At 44.6% G+C, this 22,190-nt stretch overlaps 1 protein-coding gene across 1 annotated transcript in view; it reads right to left on the bottom strand.

Moving 5' to 3' along the window:
* sick (sickie) overlaps nucleotides 1–22,190 on the bottom strand; it is an 819,067-nt gene that overhangs the window by 626,597 nt on the left and 170,280 nt on the right. Inside the window, exons 2-3 of the mRNA XM_084603878.1 lie at nucleotides 21,441–21,558; nucleotides 13,323–13,375 (exon numbers count right to left, since the gene is read on the bottom strand). Of these exons, the coding sequence (XP_084460004.1) occupies nucleotides 13,323–13,375; nucleotides 21,441–21,558 (171 nt within the window). The remainder of the gene's footprint in view (nucleotides 1–13,322; nucleotides 13,376–21,440; nucleotides 21,559–22,190) is intronic.

Here is a 22,190-nt window from a genome sequence, read left to right as displayed (position 1 = left end):
GCGTAGTCTTCCTAGTTATATATTTAGCTACGATATTAAGAATACAGTTGTAAGTGGCAGGCAAAACAAACAAAAAAAAAACATTCAGAGTTGAAACAGCATTGACTAAAATTGTCGTGAACCTGAGAATGCAATGTTGTTGGTACTAAGCTAAGTTGGAACGAAATCGCAGGTTGTCTTGAATGCTGGCTGTCGACCCGGGAAGGTGATTTCAATCTGGTGATGTGCGGGGAGTGAACGATTGCGAACAAGCTTTTGTTTTGTATGATGCGATGCCGACGTAATGTGCATGATCAAGCCGGGATGATATTAAATAGGGAGCAGGAATGGCTTCATTTAGTGGAATGGGGCAGTTGCAGTATATTTTATGAAACAGGTACAACCGTGAGAATTTTCGACGGGAGGCTAAAGTAGGAAGATTTAACGTGCTTTTCATGGAGGTGACACCTGCTGTACGATTGTAGTTAAGAAGAATGAAGCGGGCAGAATTGTTTTGCAGGAGCTTGAGTTAATTAGTTAAGCTAGTGGTGCTGGGATCCCAAATTGCTGATGCGTGTTCAAGTTTGGTGCGGACAAGCGTTTCATACAGCGTTAGTTTTAATGAAGTAGCAGTGATAGAGAAGTTGCAGCGCAGGTAGCCGAACATGCTGTTAGCGTTGTTAATTACTGTGTTGATGTCAAATGACCAAGTGACAGAGGAAGTTATGTGGACGCCAGGTATCGATATGATGTGATGGCCTCGAGTACATTGTTATTCAGATGATATGTATTAGTAGCAGAGGATATAGTATGAAGGAGCACTGAACAAGGATAAATGAAGTCGCCTCAGTTCGCACGTCGGGCCAACGTTTCGACAAGTGGACTTGTCGCACTTGTTGAAAATTTGGCTTGACTTGCGAACTGAGGCGTAACCCATTTACCCTTATTTAGTGCTTCTTCATACCGTGTAAACCATCTTCTTCCTCTCGTATTAATTAGCAGAGGATATGCGGGAAACAAGCAAATATTTGCATTTTGAAGAATTAAGTCGCATTAGTCATAATATACTCCATGCGGATATGGAAGTGAGGTTGTCTTGTAGAGCACAGACATCGTTAATGTCGTTAATTTCACGAAACATAACGCAGACATCCCCAAAAAAGTGTTAGAAGAAGTCGTAAATATAAATCAGAAACAGGAGAGTGCCTAAAACCGAACCCTGGAGTATACCAGATTCGACGAGACGTATAATGTCTCGTAGCTATTAGTTGAGTTTGCAGAGCACATAACTTAAGAATCATATGAATACTTTCTTGAGCAAACGGAAGAACCCGAAGTGGACATGGAAAAGGCCTGACGGGGAGAGTAAGAGTGAAATTGACTTCATAATGTGTTCTAACCCCGCCATTATGAATGACGTAGAGGTAATCGAAAAGGTTCGAAACAATGACCACAGTATGGTAAGGTCTCGAATAAGGCTAAATTTGAAGAAGAAACGAAATAGATTAGTAAGGAAGAAGTCTGCAAATGAATTAGCGGTGAGAGGGAAGGAAAATAATTCACTATCTTGCTATAGAATAAATATTCAGCTTTAAAAGGAAAACGACCTTAGTGTAGAAGCAATAAAGGATACCTTCCAAGATATCATTACTGCGTGCACGGTAGAAGTAGGCGATAGTATAGTTAGTGAGGATACCGGTAACCTATATTGCCAGACGAAAGATTTGATTAAGAAACGCCAAAGTATGTAAGTCTACAAGTCAGCACACAGGATAGAAATGGCAGAGATATCAAAGCTAATCAATAGGCGCAAAAGTGTCCGACACAAGAAAGTGTAACACGGAGAAAACCGAGCATGCTCTTAAGAACTATGGCGGCCTTAAAGCCATGAAGAGAAAATTATGCATAGGCAAAATTAGATGTATTCGCTAAGGGACAAGGCGAGCAATGTCATCTCTAATATGGAAAAGATCGTCAAAATAGCCGAGGAGTTTTATACTGACCTATACAGTAGGCATAGTAGGAATGACAATAATGAGATTGGCCGTAATGAAGAGCAATCAGACGTTTCGCCAGTAACAAATAACGAGGTTGAGAAAGATTTAGGAGCTATGAAAAGGGGGAAAGCAGGGGGAGAGAATGAGGCAACTACAGATTTGTTAGAAAAAATGGCCGCCTTGTATACGCAATTCCGGGTGCATAAGTGGTACTGGAATCATCGAAGAACGCTTAAATTATCCTAGTTCATAAGATAGGAGAAGCAAATGATTTGAAAAATCGCAGATCAAACAACTTACTATCCGTTATGTATAAGGTATTTACTAAGGTAATCGCTAATAGAATCAGGGCAACCTTAGACTTGACTCAAGCAAAGGATGAAGCAGGTTCTCAGAAAGGGTATTCTACTATCGATTATATTCATCCTATCAACCATGGGATATAAACATTCTTACAATATAAAATGCCCATATACATAGCATTCATAGATTGCGAAAAGCATTTGACTCAGTAGAAACCTCGACCGTCATGCAGGCATTGCGAAATCAGGCTGTAGACGAGCCGTATAGGAAAGTACTGGAATATATTTGTAGTAGCTGTACAGCAACCATAGTTCTGCATAACGAAACTCACAAAATTCCCATGAAGAAAGGTGTTAGGCAAGGAGACACAATCTCCCCAGTACTGTTCACGGCTTGCTTAGATGAAGTATTCACAGGCTTGGAATGGGAGCAGCTAAGGATAATGGTTGACAGAGAACTCGATGGAGAATACGCTAATTACCTTAGAGGATGAATTGTAAAGAACAGTTCACTACCTAGGAAGGAAAAGCAGAAAGTTCGGCCTAAACATTAATGTGGAGAACACAATGCAAATGTTCAACTGCCTCGGGAAGGAACAGCAGTTTACAACAGGTATAGCGAAGCGCTGGGAGTGGTAGGCGAATATGTCTACTTAGGACAGGTAGTAACCGCAGATCCAGACCATGAAAGGGAAATGACTAGGAGAGAATAAGATTGGGATGGAGCGCATTTGGCAAGTCTTCACAGGCTATGACTAGCGGATTACCGGTATCGCTCGAGAGGAAAGCATTCAACAGTTGCATCTTACCTGTACTCACCTATGGGGCTGAAACGTGGAGGCTAACCAAGAGGGTTCTACTTAAGTTGAGGACAACGCAGAGGGCTATGGAACCATAAATGGTAGGGGTAACATTGAGAGATAGGAAGCGTGCAGAGTGGGTCAGAGAAATAACTCAAGTTACTGACATTCTATTGGAAATCAAGAAGAAGAAATGGGCATGGGCAGGACATGTAGTGCGAAGAGAGGATAAGCGATTGTCGCTTAGAATAACAAACTGGATTTCAAGGGAAGGAAAGCAGAGCAGGGCGGGGGGGGGGGGGGGGGGGTTAGAAAGTCAGGTAGGCCGGGTTAATTGGAGTAATATGGGAGAGGCATTATCGAGTTATCTTTTCGGTGTTATCCGACATGCTGGCGCGCAAGCTATATTTCCCTACTAAATACTTACGCTCAAATTATGCAAACCTTTAAGCTGAAAGCAGTCCTCACCCAGCCCGATAAGCGAATATCGCACAGCAGTGGACGACCTAAACACCCGTCTGCTCACACAAGTATAGTGTTCGCGGGCGCTGGCATCGTTTTCTGTGGTGGGCTGTTCTCTTTCGTACCTTTGACATCACTCTTGAGATGTACTTTTTGAATATATGTTTGTCTAGGCTGCGTACCTTGAACGAAAGCTATTATTAAGGAAATTAGACGCTTGCGGCAGCATATAAGACTAAATTAAAAGCTTACGCGAGACGAAGAAGCAATCAGCGGATAGTGAGCTTGTCGGCGGTATGTATGGTCTCGCAACCCATGCATTCACGGTGTTTAAAATACCGCTAGATTGCCTCCGGAATGACGCAGCATACTTTGTAATTGTCACACATTCTTCAAAGCACTCCAATCTTTCATAATCGGAAGCCTCCATTGGTAGTCTGCGAAACAAGAAAAATATTATGATAAATATTGCTTACATGCATTTCTTAGATTAGGACTCTGGACTCATACCCTCATGCTTTTCGCTGTGTTTTAAACATACTCCGCCTTTGAAATGACATTTTATACTTCCTCATTTAATACCTGCAACGTTTATGGTTGTTCTGCACGGAAGGAGGACATCATAGGAAAAGAGAAAACTGCTTTGAAAACATTCCCTTCCATGTATTTCTATGGGAGCTAACCTAATCATCCCCCCCCCCCTCCCGCCCCCCTCGGCGCCTCCTTGTCTGCTACGGTGTCAACGAGCGCCCCTTTTGTTTGTAAACACGGTGTTGGTCCATACAACAGGGAAGGCGCAGTAAATCCTGGACTCCTGAACCAAACAAAAAGAGAAGGAAGGATGGAGGGAAAGAAGAGAGAAGAAATTGCTGTAGTCGAGGGCTGCGGAATAGTTTCGACCACTTAAAGACCTTTAATGTGCACTGAAGTCGCTCAGCACACGTACGCATTAGTGTTTTGCCTGCACCGAAACGCGGCTGTCGCGGTCGGATTCGAGCCAAGGCAGTAACCTAGCATCCTAATCACCGAGCCACCGCAGCAGGTTCCCCGCGGGGCGAATTCCGAACTTGCACTCCAAGTATCGGGCGCGGTGGCTCAGTGGTTAGAATGCTCGAACCGCAGTATCTGGGCTCGAGCCCTACCGCGGCAGTCATGTTTCGGAGGAGGCAAAACGCAAAGGCGTCCATGTGCTGTTAGAAGTCAGTGCACTTTACAAACCGCCATGTATCGAAACTATTCCGGAGCCCTCCACTAGGACATCTATTTGTTCTTTCACTACCGGGTTCTTTCATAATCTTACGGCATGGTTCAGGTGACCCTTGAGGCGTGTGACGAACGCTGCGCCTTTCCTTTCGGCTTCTTCTCCCCTAAAACCAAACCAAGAAGAAAGGCGGTATGAAAGGAGGGGTAAAGGTGCTATGAGATCTACCAGTAAGGTGAATCGTAAGCGTCCCCTTCAGTCCACAGGTGGTCGAAATTACTCCGTAGCCCTCCACTATGGTGCCTCTTGATCTCTTTCCACTTTCACTCCCACCTTCCTCCCTTCCCTTACGGCGCGGTTGCGGTGTCCACAGAACAAGTGAGACAGTTACTGCGCCTTTCCTTTCCTATAAATAAATCAGTTTTTTTTTCCCCACAGAAAAGACAAGTGAGACAGTTGCTGCGCCTTTGCCTTCCTATAAATCAATCAATAAATTAAAACCGTCACTGTAAAACCTTGCTAAACCGTACAAAGCTAGCGTAGCGCGCGAAACTTGGTACATAATTTCGGTACTCTAAGCATGCCCGCCATGCCCGCCATGAACGATATTCGGTTCGGTTTATAGGAATTCATGTACCATAGCAATTCAAGCTGTTAAGGGCTATGAGGGACGGTATACTAGAGGGCTCAGCAAATTTCGATCACCTGAAGTTCTTTACCGTGCACAAACATCGCACAGTACGCAAACGCCTTTTGTTTTGCCTCTTACGAAAAGCGGCCGCGCCAGCCTAGATTAAACGGCGGTCCCCTGGCTTAGTATCCGAACGTCCTCACCACTGAGCGACCGCGAATCTGCTTAGATAGCTGATGCCTACTTATTGCACCAATATTTACTAGTGGATTACTCGATTAGCTATCACATACGTGGCAAATGTTACGAGAGAACATTTGGCCAAATTTTCGCGCTGGATTCCCAATGACGTCATCACAAAACTTGAAACTTTCTCCACGGAGCCCTATTGCGGGCCCGTTTGCATAACAAGGGTAGGATCCCGAACCAAGTATGCCCGAAGGGTCTGTAGCGCGTGGCGGTAACACAATTGACACTCCGATCACGCGCACCCTGGCATAGGAGTGCACGAGGCACGTGCTGTCTTTATGTTCTGCCGGTTCTCAAATTTCTCCGGGCTCAGGGCTGTTCCTCTATATGCTGCTTTGAAACGCCGAACTCCTCCTGTACGTGGAGTTAGGAAACCCAGAATAGAGGAACCAATAGGAAAGGATAGGGGTGGGCGTTGAAAAAATGGAGGAAGGTAGAGGGGGCAAGGCGTCGGCGTTACACACAAATCTCGATTAGTTCCGGCAGTTTGCGTCAGATCCATGCGCGCGACGATTGCACTCATCGGAAGGGGAGGCGGCGTGCGAGCTGCCGCTGTGCTCTGTGCCTGCTTTCACGTCGGCGGCTGTGATTGTGTGACTGTGCTTGAATACCGCATACGTGTTCGGTGGCAAATAGGGTTTCGCGGAAAGCACAGGGAAGTGGCGTATGCGTCAACCACACGGAATGTGAGACGTGTACTGAGCCTCTAAATATGTATGTATGTATGTATGTATGTATGTATGTATGTATGTATGTATGTATGTATGTATGTATGTATGTATGTATGTATGTATGTATGTATGTATGTATGTATGTATGTATGTATGTATGTATGTATGTATGTATGTATGTATGTATGTATGTATGTATGTATGTATGTATGTATGTATGTATGTATGTATGTATGTATGTATGTATGTATGTATGTATGTATGTATGTATGTATGTATGTATGTATGTATGTATGTATGTATGTATGTATGTATGTATGTATGTATGTATGTATGTATGTATGTATGTATGTATGTATGTATGTATGTATGTATGTATGTATGTATGTATGTATGTATGTATGTATGTATGTATGTATGTATGTATGTATGTATGTATGTATGTATGTATGTATGTATGTATGTATGTATGTATGTATGTATGTATGTATGTAGGCGTGTATGTATGTATGTACGTATGTATGTGAAATTGCGAGGAACTATGGAAGAAAGTTTTCCGCAAAGATGCTTAACTTTTATTCCTTGAAAACGCAGTAACTTAAGCCAGAAAATAACATGTATGCACTTTTTCTAGAATAACGAGTTGCACTTAGGCATCAGACATCACCAGTAAGGACCTGTAAAAGCAGCTTCACGAAAGCAGTTTCTTGAGAATAATAGATACGCGTCATGAGCAGGCGTGAAATTCATATTCCTGAGGTAACGAGTTGGCAAGGCGGTCGACAAGAGACTCCGATCTTTTTCAGCATACCCATTACATGACCGGCAGGTTACCAGAGGCATAACTATCCAGCAACTTTGTGGAGTCGAGTGTGCCGCTGATTCGATAGTGGTATTATCGGGCGTGGACTTTTACCCGAGACGAAAGTTACCCCTCCCTTTCCCGCCTCTCCCCGAACCAATGAATGCCGTCTCTGTTTGTACGTCATCTAGGTCGCTCGTTTGGTCAGCGTAGAGAACAAGGCTTTCCGAAAGGGAACATGAGTGAGCTTTGATTTGTGTTTTTGCTGGTTTCCAGCAAGCGCATCGCTGTAGTAAATTGCACAGGCTATTTCCGATAGCTGATCGAAGCTTTGGGCTTGTTTGTTTACTATGTCACGCGCAGTTAAGTTGCCCTTTAAGCTCCGGTTCACCGTATTACGCGTCGTAATTGTTTGTAACGAGTGGTTGCCAAGGGAACCATTCGGGTCGGTTCCTGTGGGAACCAGCCAGAGCGAGCAGTAGCGTACGATGGGATTGGTTGAAGAGAGGGTGGATGGCCTTCCTCATAGAAAAACGAAAACCGAAAGGACATTTTGTTTATTTATTCTTTTTATTATTACCTCATTACTCCTCTGTTATCTGTTATTATTATCTATTATAACTTTATTCGCATAGTTTTTGTGATCTTTTTTGTGCGAACAACACAGATGTTTCCCATGACTGACGATTTGAGTAGTAACGATTACGTGAGCAATATATTCATACATAATAATTTTATATTTATCTTCAATATTATAACTTGATTCATAGCGGCAGTAATGAAGAGGAAAAGTATGCGTAAGGAAAAAGTAAATGTGGAATGCATATTTTCTTAACAGTGTTCTTGCTTCGACGAACTACCAGGGAGGCAATTAATTCTCAAGTCCAATCATGGTCCTAGTCAGTTGCTCGAAGCGTGCTGTTTGTAAGGTCTTTTATATCGTGCTTTGAAAACATGATCTGTGGGAAATTCTGTCCCCGAAAACGAACGTTCGTGAGCATGTGGAACCCTCCCCCCCCCTCCCCCCCCCATTCTTTTTCGGGCTGGGGTGAGGGGGGTATTTGGGTTCATTTCGCCGAACGATTCAGTCCATCGAGACTTGTCCTCACGAATCACTGTGTAGATACAGCCACTGCGCTGCCCAGTTGAATTCAGCGGTAATTATTACCACAACAGTATCACACATCCGAAACGCACGTTACCACACCGCGTTCATAACGTGCCTGTCTAACAGGCATGACCCGACCACTCTTTGCGACCTATGAGATGCGTGCTCGGCAGGCGAGCAGAGGGCTTGGTTTGGAACCAGGATGCTGGCCCAATTCATTTTGTTTAATCGGGCCTGGTTTGGAGCCCCGACGCTGACCCAATTGATTTTGTTGAATTGCATTTATTTTCTGGCCGTTCAACTCGCAGCCGAGTTTACTGTCTACGTCGTGTATTGACAAAGCCAACTACTACACGAAAAATAACGCCAGACAGATTTTCGCGCTAGGGAGTAGTAACGCTTTCCCGTTAATATACCTCAGCCGCTATCACTTAATCTTGCGCTACAAAGTGCTAATCAGTCTGTTTTCTTTTCGACATAAGATGTCTAAAAGCATGACCTCTCAAAGATAGCTGAGCTGTGACATCACTGAAAGCGCGTGGCTGTAAGCTAGATCACCGAAAGTAAAAAGACGGCTTTCGCAGACTGATCACTGCATTCAAATAGTAAGTCCTGGAAGCCAGTGCAAATAGTAACGTCGGACGTCGAGGAAAGATTTTATTTCAAGGTCGCATGCTTGATATTCCTGATTATAAAGAGAAAGCACAGGTCGCAGAGAATAGGTCAAGGAATGAGCGCATGATACTGGTACCCTTACTCAGATCAGAGAGATAGAACGGGCACATGCAGGATATGTAAACAAATTGAAGCTAAGCGCTGGTCGTCTAAGTTGAACGGCTCGGATTCCAAGGCTATTAAGCCGAACAGGGGACGGCAGAAAATCTGGTCAGTGATTGGGACTCGAAAGTTTGCGTGGATAAACTGGCCGCAGAAGGCAGAGTACAGGATAAATTGCAGATATATAGGCTGCGTTTTTGTCCGAATGCGGGCCTATATAGACTGATTGGGGTGCCTTAGCAGTTAATCATTTCCAACTACGAAGCCAAGTATGTGAAGTAGAAGCAAGATCTCAATAATTTTGCTGTTGAAGTGTATATCTCGAGCGTTACTTTTGTTTTCTGTCCTGATTGCACAAAGCAGTAATTATTATAACTGGTTGATTAGTGTACAGAGTGAAAAGAAACAAGTGGTAGGAATTATTCTTTCAAGTGATACTACTCCAACCGATCTAACCTGCTCTCGCCTTGTATTCTATCGGCGTTACTGTGGGCACATAGAGTGCTCTGACGCCTGACAAGGAGAACAACTAGTCAGTTTAATAGACGCTGAGGTACTGACTGGTTTGTTGACTACATGTTTATCCATTCTTTACCTTGACGAAAGGTATCGGTGTATGCTATACGATCAACGGTAATATTGGTCATGCACTTGGGGTTCTTGCTCCGTTCATAGTGACAATCGCAGCTGTTGGCGATTGGAATGAAGAGAAAAAGAACCTCTAAGGACTGCTTGCGCGTAAAGCAACCCCTTTGCGAGGTAATCAGTTGGTAAACTGTTCGCGATTCGGCTGTTAGCTTCGGCTGTTAACTCTCATGAAAAGTAACAATACAAAAAAATTAGAGCACTGCAGAATCTACATTGGAGTAATGCGAAAGTACGGATGCTGCTGTTGGTTGCTTCTAGTAGCTTAATTCACTTCTTTTTTGCCCATTTAAATGGGCCTTATACGCCTTATACGCATCATCCGACATACCGGAAGGCTGCGCCCCGACTACTGCGAGGAGCCGAGCCATAGCCCCATTTACCCTCCTAGCGTGACGATGGCTGGATGGAATATAGGAGCGTCCCTTTGAAACGGGGTGGTAGCAGTAGCTATCACGCTCATTTTTCTCCATATATGTTAATTATTGATTTAGAATGGTTACCTAAACCATCATTCTATTTATTAAATTTTTGTTCCTACATTACTAACATTATGTCACTTCTCTGCTTTTAAGCCATCAATCTTCTAGTCGTTTTTTGCTAGTTTCCACCGCCGGTTTATTCACCCGGCAACTGGTATCTCTAAACCCCAGAGCTTCAGGAACAGTGATTGCGCCTGCATCAACTTCCGGATGGATACCATTACATTCGAGTATAATATGGTCAATTGTTTCACTGGAGTTTCCACATAAAGCACATGCGCCATCTCCATTGTTAAATTTCTTTTTGTAGCTGCGTGTTCTAAGGCACCCTGATCTAACTTCAAAACGTAGGGCGCTGCCTCTTGAGTTATCAAAGAAATCTTTCTTCCTGATCTGCATTTTCCACTTACGGTATAATTCCACACTCTGTTTCTTTTCCATCGAATTTATCCAATTTTTACCTTCTGTGTTTTTCACCTGTTGCTTAATGCTCTTTATTTCTCCGTCCTTGTGACTAGCATACTTACTAGTTAGTTTCTTAGTTCTTTTTCTCCATTGTGAGTCCACGCTTTTTAAGTACAGGTACTTAAATACTTTAGCTGCCCACCTGTTACTGTCCAATTTCCTCAGGCGTTCCTCATATAATATTTTACTCTGAGCTTCCCGTACTCCGAAAAATGCCCAGCCAATATCTCCCTGTACCGCCTCATTTGCAGTTTTGCGTGGGCACCTAGTGCTAATCGTCCAACGGATCTCTGATTTATTTCTAATGTCGACTGTACCTCTGATTTTAGGCACGAAACCGCATTTCCGAAAGTAAGTCCGGGCACCATAATTCCTTTCCAAATACACCTCAAAACCCCATACCTATTGTATCCCCACAATGCCTTATGCTTCATTATCCCGGCATTCCTTCGCCCTTTGGCCTTTGGCCTTAAGTGATTGCTCATGCTTTCCAATGTATGCCAATCCTTCGTTTACCCATACTCCCAGATATTTATATTCAGCTACTCTAGGTATTTTATGGCCTTGTATTTTAAGACCCTGATCAGTTGAGCCGTTGAAAATCATCAGACCCGACTTTACTGCGCTGAAACTGAAGCCTAGAGCGTCCCCTTCGTCTCCGCAATACTTCACTAGAGTTTGCAATTCTTCCAGACTCTCAGCTAGCAGCACAATATCGTCTGCATACATCAAACCGGGGAGGCGCTGCTCTACCGCCTTTCCAACTAATCTATATGACAGGTTAAAACCTAGGTTACTGTCTTGTATCCTCCGTTCCAGGTTTATCATATAAAGCATGAACAGCACCGGTGATAGAGGACAGCCTTGTCTTAATCCTTTGCATACTTTGACATCCTCCGTACTTCGTATCCCTTCCCACGTTATTTCTGCTTTGTTACCCCGGTATATTTCCTGTAGGAACTCTATTATCTCATAACCGATACCTTCTTCTTTTAATATGTTCCACGGGAGTTCCCTGCTTACGTTGTCGTACGCCCCGTTTATGTCCAGGAAGGCCAAATACAAAGGTCTATTTTCCACTCTAGATATTTCGATGCATTGGGTAAGCACGAACAGGCTATCATCTAAGCGCCTACCATTTCTAAAGCCGTTCTGAAGTATTCCGAGTATCTTGTTACTTTCTCCCCATGCTTGCACCTTTAATTTCACCGCCTGCATGGCTAACCTGTACATAACAGATGTTATGGTAATCGGCCTGTAGGATTTTGTGTGCATCCTGTCTCCTTTCCCTTTATAAATCAAATTCATTTTACTCTGCCGCCAGCTGTCCGGAATTTTCTTATTCGTTATGACTGTTTCCAGAGCTTTTAACAACGTTTGCTTGCTTTTTGGACCGAGTTCATTAATCAGCTTGATCGGAATTCCATCTATTCCTGTAAATGCGTTTTTAGGAATATTTTTTTCTGCCTTCTTCCAGTTTAGATTGGTCAGTTCTAAGCTGCTTTGTATTCTGCTACCTTGTGTTGCTTCCTGATTTGCGGAGATTGCCCTATCGTCGCTCTTAAATGACTCGGCTATAACTGATGTAATGTAGTTCACTGCGTTGTATCCCTTTAAACAATTTCCCTCGTTATCTTGAATCCGATCCTGCTTTCTTTGATTCTTCTTCCCTAGCCAGCTTATATGGTTCCAGAATTTTCTTGCTCCGCCTCTAGAGGCATCGTGTATGTCAGCCATCCAGCGATCGGTGGACTGCTTCATTTTACTTTGGACGAGGGCCTGTACCTCAAGTTTCTTTTGTCGATATGATTCCCATTTTTGGTCGATTTTCTCCTGAGATACCTGTGCTTTCTTTGCCACTTTGTGTTCCCTTGAAGCAGCCCGTCGTTGTTCAATAGCTTCTCTGATTTCCTTATTCCACCAGCTTCGTGGCTTCCTTTCCACTCCAGCGGTTTGCTACTTTAACCTCCTGAATTTTCCTACTTATGAGTAGTTCTGCCTGTTCATAATCCCAGTCTTCCATGGGGCTTTTCTCTATTGCTTCCTCTATGTCTGCTGCTATCTGCGCTATTTGATCGTCGTTTAATTTTGCGTTTACGTTTTGTCTAAGTTCCATTTCTCTTTTCATCAAGGGCCCCATCTGCAGAATACGTTTATGATCACTTCCAAGATTACACTCCCCTTCTTCGTCTATTTCCATTTTTGTGACCTTGCTATAAATTTCCTGCGACATTAGACAATAGTGAATGGTCGTCTGCCTGTTGCGGAATTCCCACGTGATTTGGCCTTCACATTTTGTTTCTCTATTTACTATAACCAGATCGTGTGGCTCACAGAAATCTAGCATTAGCTTCCCGTTACAATCCGTGTATCCATCCAGATCGTCGATGTGGCCGTTCATGTCCCCCAGTAGAGTAATATTGGCCCCGTTTCCAAACTGGCTTATATCGTTACTGAGACATTCAACAAGATCCTTGTTTCAACAAGATCCGTCACAAACAGCGAGCGCCCTCTCTCGGCTGCGACACAGCGCTGTGTATGGACTCGCCGCCACCATCTGATGGCGCGAGCTGGGGCTCCGTCTCTCGGTCTGGCGTGACGTCACATGGTCACGTGAAAGGTCATGTATGGAGGCGCCACGACACGCCAAAGGCTCAAGTGCTAGCAGCATTGCTTTCGCAATAATAAAAGCATGAAATGGTCCTGCCAATGCAGTATACCGTGTGACGGATTTCCCGGTGGACCACTCACCATTTGGTCGCTAGTTTTGGGTTTCCTGTTGATGTCGGGCACCTTCACTCCAGCTGGAAAGGACAGAGAAAACAAAACAGGCGCCTGTAATTTACGCGGTATTTCAGCGCAATCACTTCTGACACGACGGAAAACAGTCCAAAACAGCGCTCCTAAGAAGTGAGAGGGTCATTTGTTGTCGAGCGAATGCAGTCCTAAATGCAGGCTTTCAGATCAGCTAGCGCCTACAGATCGTTTATGTTAAATCATTTTGTGTAAACACGACATTTTTCGCGTTTTCCTGAAGTACTGGATGACAGCTTGTACATCAATTACTTGCCTAAACGAGTAGCTGAGAGACTTATCGCCTTTGCCAAAGGTAACCACACTACAGGCTCTGATTTTTGTCGTAAATAGTGGAAAAAGTTATGCCACCCCTCAAGATGTAAATCTCAGGAAAAGGCCTTACGTTTCAAGGCCTTTTTTTATCCTTGAGAACCATTAGATCAGCATTACATAAATGAGAAGTAAGACATAAGGCCTGGCTACTTTTAGGAAAGACGGTGCATTTGAAAGTCACACAAGCGTCCTAGAACGCAATGTACTCTGATCTGACTGGTGGAGTTAAATGCACAGTTGATTGCTTGCATGCTGTTATTGAAACATGGGAATAATATGTCGTTATTTAATAACAGCTGGACAAGAGTCACTCTTGGTAACGAGCCTCGAAACCCACACCTGCGCCAAACCACGCAAACTTCGGTGTCGTAACTGAAATTGTGCTGTTTGCAAACTTCTCCTATAGTGAATGCTGTAAGGCGTACCTGAGCGAAGAAGCACTTGCTCATATGTGTGAATGACTTCATTAAAAACTGCCGCTGTGCTCATGTCATTGCCCAAAGTGGCCCTACTGATAATCAGTGGGGGCTAATACTTAATGCCTTTCGGGGTATAGGGCCATTTTTAATTTACGGAGTGCCTGTACACCGTGCCCATTGATGAGGTTTAACATAACGTGCTTGAAATTCAGCAAAAGTGTTCTCACGGAAGTATGAATAACTACTCCGTGAAGTTAATCACACATTGAATGTAAGTGGAAAGAAAGGCTTTGATTCCATAATAATAAGATCTAGTATTGTAGATTGTGTTACGTAAATTATACTACAGGCCAGTAATAAGCATTCGGCGTGTAGCTTGCTGCCCACAAGAAGAAGAGCAGTGCACACAATTTCATTTTCGCTGACCGTATTTCAAACTCCTGCCTGTGATTCTTTTAGCGCAATTTGTAAGATTTACCACAAAAGGCACAAATAAACTGTCGGTAATAGTCTCAAGCTCTTAACAAGGCACCTTTCTTCTCAAAATAGCTTGGCGTTGGCTCTCTGCTGAACTTCCTGGCTTCTGCTCATTTTCCCGTCCCCTCAAGACCCCGCACTTCGGGCCCCAAACCCGGCCGCGCTCCCGTTTGGCTTTGCCTCCTCTCCCAGTTTGCCTCTGGGCTTAAATGGGGAAGCGCGCCCTCTTGGGGATGGTAGCGGCGGGATAGAGGGCACGCAATCACCATCCTCTCGCCCGCTCTCTAGATGGAGCCGCCTTCCTTCCCCCATGAATCGTCGAACGTTCCGATGCAGCGTGCGGCGGAGCGCACGCAAACGCACCCGCCGCGGCTACTACTACATCAGCAGTGGGTGCGACGAGTAGGAGGAGGGGTCCAATTGGCATTCCGGGTAAACAGATTTTCACCCGGCCGCGCACACACCGTCCGAGACGTTAACGTTGCGAGAGCGGAGGCTTCCATCGTCTCCTTCCCCTCAATTGGAGGCTGAGTCACGCGTTGGTTTTCGCATAGCCCTCTTAACAGTTTGCTTTGTCATTTGCTCTTTTCTCTGTCTTCGTATTCAGTTCAAACAACTGCGCCTGAAACTGGCACAGAAGTGGCTTGAGAATCGTCTCCCATGAGGGCGCGCTGCCGACAGCCGGAGTCTGGCTTTTGATCGAAGAGCTGCTCGCACATCGGCTCAGCGAGCTGTCATAGGACGTTACGCTGGTACGGTGTCTTCGTCTGTGCGTACTTGGCTGCAAGAAGGAAGGCCTCTAACTGCAGTAAACTATATCCTGAGTAATAAGTACACTAATCTCAGTCGCAATGTTATGACGAGTGTCGCGACAGTACAAGTACTGATGAGCTGCGACTCATTTGTTTCAAGCACAACAGAGTCAGACCTTTCCTTGCGTGCCCTAGCGAGAGTGAACAGCGTGTAGCTGAATTTATCTGCGACTCCTTATTTTTCATGTTGTTCCCTGATTGAAGGCATGGTTAAGACGTCCAACAGGTGTGCGTCAATTACTGCGTATTTTTACTGCACTAGCTGTTAACTTCGTCATTGTGTAGTATAGTAGTAATAACAAAAAAGAGTTCGGGCAGCCTAGTGGGACTAGAAGCAAGAGCAGGGGGCGCCCTGTGCATCACGGTTTCGCAAAACAAACAGAGCGTATGTGTATGAAAAACATGCTTTCGGTCGTACTCATTTCATCTCCTATATAATAGGGCGTGTTCAGCAGGATGAAAAAAATAAAAGGGGTGGCCAGAGGAGGGGAAGAGGGCGCGTTCCACGAGGACTGTATCTTCTTGTACGTCCCCATTGTCGTATGCAAGTCAGAGCCCTTTCCCGCAAAACGTAATCGTCATTAATCTTTTTCTTACGAACCTCTAAAGCTTGAAATCGTATTATTGGTGTGACGTCTGCATTCTTTGCCATCGAAGCATAAACGGAAGCGAGAGGTAACCATGTTCTAGTAGGGAAAAACGCCTGACAGGCAAGAGTGGTTTGACATGCTTTGCATGTCTCAAAAATGCACCCGACAAGCACACACCACTGCATATAAAGAGGGAAGTTGCCTTTGATTTTCGATCATAAGGTGTAATTTCCCCTCGTACAATGATCACTGTGGCTGTGGACTAAAGCTAATCTTGTGACATCGGAAACGGTTGCAAAGGCGAGAACAACCCGAGGCTGTTACGTTGAACCTCGAGGGCGTAATGCTCTACGGACAAAGAATTCACTTGCACCGCTATTTGATTACATGTGGTAGCTTCCCACCTCCTCTATCATACAAATGGGATGAATGTATTCGTAATTGAGATATCTGAAGGAATGATACTTAGAAAGTTTGCTTTACCTAGGTTGTCGCATGTTAAGAAAACCAAGATTTCGCGTTGCATCTAGTCGTATACCCTGCCTCCACACCGTTCAGCGTTTGAGTTTCTGAAGTCAACGTGAGGAAATTTGCGCTCCGCACAAGGCGACCATCTGTGTAATATCTGCTTCGCTGTGAGGAGGTAATATCCACAAAAATTAAATTATTAGTTGGGCCACAAGAATCAGATGATAGATTAAATTGTGACCTCATCTGATCAGCGTGCTCTAAAAACGGCGCTGATTTCTCAGCGACGTCGATTGAAGTCACCGGTTTGGTAATAGACTGACCTTATAAAAGATGTGGCGTTTGAACTCAATTTATGCGGCAGTCATGATGGCTCCATCTATTTCTCAATGATTTAGCGTTGTTATTAGCTTACAGGAATTATAAGATATTCACTATGTTTAGAAACACTGCATGTAGGTTACGCAAATTTCGATTTCCATGTTTTTATTTTGGTAAAGAATGAAGAAAAAGATGTTCCTACCCCGTCGTACCTAGAGTACCTGTCGCAAGTAGTAGAAAAAAGCAAGAGTACTATTATCAAAATACAATTTCGCCACATGATATTTTAGAAGTGAAACCATATTTTTACAAAGAAGAAAACGGCGTCAGTCGTTGAGGAAACAGCACCGTTTTGATTTTTGCAAGCAACTGCAATTACCAATCAGGGCTTCGTTTACTGACATTTTCTAGCTACAATTATGCTTCCTGGCAGAGTTGGTAAAGTAGTACAAAATTACGAAACCTACGCTCGCATGGGATAGACACATAATTATTAGCCTCCCCTTTTTAACGAGGGGGGGGGGGGGGGGGAGGTGAGAAGTGCCACCTAGTTCGCAATATGGTGAGTGATCAATATTTTTTAAGTTAATTGATTATTTCCTCTGCAAAGGCCAACACTACTCCCTTGACTTTTTGCACCAATCATCAAGTTGCCTTGTACTTGCCCACTGGTTCATAACTTAGCTTGTCACGAATGTCCCGAAACTCCAGTTCTTCTCGAATCCCTGCGTCGGCGTCGTGCACTGGAGTTTTAAGCGCCTTACAGTCTATAAGGCTGTTGTCCTTCACTGCCTAGAGAAAGCCGGTCTCGTGCTAAACTCTAAGAAGTACCGCTTCGGAGAAAGCCAAATCGTTGCGCTTGGGCATCCGGTTAACAAAGATCGTCTCAGGCCCGACCACAAAAGATTCAAGCTGTCAGGTGCATCAGACAGCCCAAGTCTTTGAAAGAACTCAGGAGCTTCTTGAGACTTTGCTCTTACTTTCGGCTCTTGATCCCCGAGTTTGCCGACGTAGCCTACCAGCTCACATGCCTCTTGGAGAAAGACATTCCTTTCAAATGGACTCCCGAATATGATTCTGCGTTTCGCCGGGTCGAGTATCTTCGTACCTCGCGGCCCCTACTGTGTCATTTCATCCCGACAGCTCCTACTTCACTCCACACTGAAGCCAGTGGCATCGGCGTCGGTGCTGTGCTCATACAACGGCATGGTGGAAATCAACACGTTGTCGCTTACGCAAATCGCACCCTCCGCAAGTCTGAACGCAATTATACTGTGACAGAACGAGAGTGTCGTGCTGTTGTTTTTAGCGTACAGCGGTTTCGCTCGTATCTTTATGGACGTGCCTTTACAGTCATCACTAATCATCATTCGCTTTGCTAGCTGGTGAATCTCTGCGACCCCTGTGGTCGGTTGGCCCGCTGCGCATTACGCCTTCAAGTGTTCAACTTTACTGTGTCGTACAAAAGTGGCCGCCTACATGCCGATGCTGACTGCCTCTTGCGGCTGCCCCTCGCGACTATACTCTTTGCGATGACGACAACTTAAAAGACTATCTTGCCGCCATTTCCATACAATTTCCGAATATTGCCTCTTTACCGAGAGGACAGCGCAAATATTAAGACTTGGTATCGCTTTTCGTAAAAGCTCGTGATCCGATATCTGCGACCCCTTTCTGCATTCACAACGGTTTGTTCTACCGAAAAAATGACTCGTCTGGCGGTCCGCGCTTCCTACTAGTCGTTCCGGCAGGCCTCTACTCCTCTGTTGTACCCGCAATGCATGAGAACGTCACTGATGGGCACTGGGGGTTGCCAGAACCCTTACCCTCATCAAGGAACATTTTCACTGGCCAAATATGCGTCGCACGCTCAGCGTTACGTGACCTCCTGTGTGCAGTGCCAGTGGTTCAAGCTTCCCACGACTTCTCCGCCGGGCCACTTACATCCGGTGACACCACCGACCACATCATATGATCAAGTGGGTGTTGACCTCATAGGCCCGTTTCCCCGCGCCTCCAAAGGCAATCGTCAAGAGAGGGTGATGTTATGCGTTGATCACCTCGCGCCTAATTGTGAAATTGTCGTCATCCCTTCCGCTACCACCGCTGACGTTTCTTTCTTTCTTCTTCATTCTGTCGTCCTCCGTCATGTGCCTCCTCGTGTCATTATTAGTGATCGTAGCTGCCATTTTACGGCAGATGTTTTGGAACAGCTCCTGCGCTTTTCTTCTTGCTAATTCCGTCAATCTACACCGTACCATCCCAGACAAATGGCCTCGTTGAACGTAAAAACTGGACACTGACGAACACTCTTGCAGACTCATCATAAGAACTGGGATGTCGTGTTTCCCTTCATTACATATGCCTATAACACCTCGAGGCACGAAACTGCCTGTAGCCCATCTTTCCTTCGTTATGCCCGTCCTCCTAAACGTTCTCTCGACACCATCTTACCGTTCCCTCTCGCCACCAAGCCTTCTGGACAGCACCCTCTGCCGCGCTGGAGAGGTTCGTGAGCTCACCTGCATGGTTACGCACTCTCGCCTCGCAGCACCGCTTTAAGCCGCGCTACGATCGTCGGCATCAGAATGTCAGCTACTTTCCCGGAGACTTAGTATGGCTCTGGATGCCTCTCCGCAGGCGTGGTTTGTCCCAGAAGCTATTGTCGCACTACACAGGCCCATTCGTTGTGCTCACGCGGATCAACGAATTGAATTACGTGGTGTCTCGCCAATCTTCCCAAGGCCGCCCCTCGCGGAAAATACAAGTTGTATATGTCGCAAGGATGAAGCTTTACCACTCACGGGACTCTGACTGACAGCCTCAGAGGTTTCGTCTGTGAAGGGCGAAATGTTAGGAAGCACTGAACATAGGAAAGATGGAAGTGTCAGAAAGAGGAAGAAGCTCGCGATCTGGCCGTTAACGCACCAGATAAGGTGAAGTCGCATCCTGTAAACAAACATTAACAATATGTTAAATTGTTCCCCTGCTTTACACGCAAGAGCATGGATGGGTGGATGGATGGATGGAAGGAATTAGGAGTGTCCCCTTTGCACCGGGGTGGCACTAGTTGCTATCATGCTCATTTCCCCCCTATATCTTAATTATTGTTTTAGATTGGTTAACTATACCATCATTATATTTATTGAATTTTTGTTTCTACATTACTAACATTATGTCCCTTTTCTGCTTTTAAGCCACCAATTTTCCAGTCGTTTCTTGCTAGCTTCCACCGCAGGTTGATTCACCCGGCCACTGGCATCTCTAAACCCCAGAGCTTCAGGAGGAGTGACTGCGCCTGCACTGACTTTCGGATGGATACCATTACACTGAAATATAATATGGTAAATTGTTTCTGTGGAGTTACCACATACTGCGCATGCGTCCCCTTCATTGTTAAATTTCTTTTTGTAGCTGCGTGCTCTAAGGCACCCTGATCTAGCTTCAAAAAGTAGGGCCCTAACTCTTGAGTTTTCAAAGAAAGCTTCCTTCTTTATCTGCCTTTTCCACTTTCGCTATAGTTCTACACTTTTTTCCATCGAATTTATCCAGTTTTTACCTTCTGTGTTTTTCCCCTGTTGCTTAACGCTCTTTATTTCTTCGTCCTTGTGACGAGCATACTTACTGGTTAGTTTCCGAGTTCTTTTCCTTCATTGTGAGTCAACGCTTTTTAAGTACAGGTATTTCAATACTTTAGCTGCCCGTCTGTTACTGTTCAATTTACTCAGGCGTTCCTCATATAATATTTTAATCTGAGCTTCCCGTACTTCAAAGGATACCCAGCTCATATCTCCCTGTACCGCCTAATTTGAGGTATTGCCGTGGGCACCCAGTGCTAATCGTCCGACGGCTTTCTGATTTATTTCTAATGTCGACTGTACCTCTGATTTTAGGCACAAAACCGCATATCAGAAAGTAAGCCCGGGCACCATATATCGTTTCCAAATACCCCTCATCATAACTGTAGCATCCCCACAACGTCCTATGCTTCATTATTCCGGCATTTCTTCACCTTATTGGTCATTCTTTTCAGTGTATGCCAATCCTTCGTTTACCCATACCCCGAAATATTCATATTCTACTACTCTAGGGATTTCATGGCCTTGTATTTTAAGAGGCAGTGGTACGCAGTGGTACACGAAGTCTAAACTTATCACGGATTGTGCGGGCTGTTTTTTCATTAAGTGACCTTGTGAACTTTGGGTAACATAGTTTGCGAGCTCTGAAAAAAAAAAAAAAAAGAATGAAAAACTTTGTAGAGGAACGGATTCAAACCCAAGGATTTCCCCCGGGAAGTGCGTACGAAACGTTTTGCCGCAGCCGATCCATTCGCGTGTTAGACTGTAACACACACTTGCCCTCTGTATTGCACACCTTCATCTTCACCAGAGTCTACTCGTGCGTATAAAGCTTTCGTGGGTATTACTCGGTTTAATTACGTTAAAACTTGTATATATTACTTTGCGTGTGTGTTTTGTGATGTCGAGATCAATGTGGCCTCGCTATAGCTTCCAGTACCGCAGCAAAGCCAGGAAGAGAAAACGAAAAGCGAAATGTCGGGGGATAAAGGGCACTTGGGAAAAGCTATCTTCTTTGCGGGAAAAGCACTCCACACAAAAGGAATGATGTTGAAATATTGAGCGTCACTCTTACCGACAGCGTCGATGACGTCAGCGAGGAGCACCCCGTCGGTGATGTCGCTCTGCAGGTCCTGAATGTAGCGCTTGTAGCGACTCCTTTCCAGGTAATGGTTCGCCCAGTCCGTGTAAATCTGCGCAGATATAGAAGTAAAATTATGCGTTGGGCGCAACACCAATTTGGAATGAACGAAAACATAGCAGACTGCAACCGAATGCATCTTTAATGCCTTCTGATCGCATTTGTAATATAAATATCACAGGAAACACCAATTCTCTTGCTACTTTTTCGTCGTTGTCGTCAGCAAAAGTGTCACGCTTTTGCGGCACCTCTGACTGGTCGAGACGGGATGACGTCATGGATATCCCGACCAATCAAAGATCACCACCACAGTATGCGAGAATACGTGCCGTATATGGTCATATGCCAATCAGTGACAAATTACAAATTAATGACTAGTTAATTAATCACTCATTTCAAATTACTTACAAAATACCAATCACCGTCAAATTAATCAATTAATTATTAATTGCTGATTATTTGCTAATACTGACTAATTAAAAGTTATTATTTGTACCAGTTGTGTAATTAACTAATTATATGCTATTTATTGCCATGAACCCGGTAAAATCAACCACACAACAGTAAACGCAGAACAACTGCGAAGATACGAAGATACGCTGCCAAGCATAATTCACTAAACAAATGCACTCGCGGAATGTGAAAAAGCGTTCGCTCGCTTTGCTCGTAGCAGCATTCATCGCT

Source organism: Amblyomma maculatum, chromosome 5 (genome assembly GCF_055883805.1).
Source record: "Amblyomma maculatum isolate TAMU_Amacu chromosome 5, ASM5588380v1, whole genome shotgun sequence".
Classification (NCBI taxonomy): Eukaryota; Metazoa; Arthropoda; class Arachnida; order Ixodida; family Ixodidae; genus Amblyomma; species Amblyomma maculatum.
This window is presented reverse-complemented; position numbering and strand designations above follow the sequence as displayed.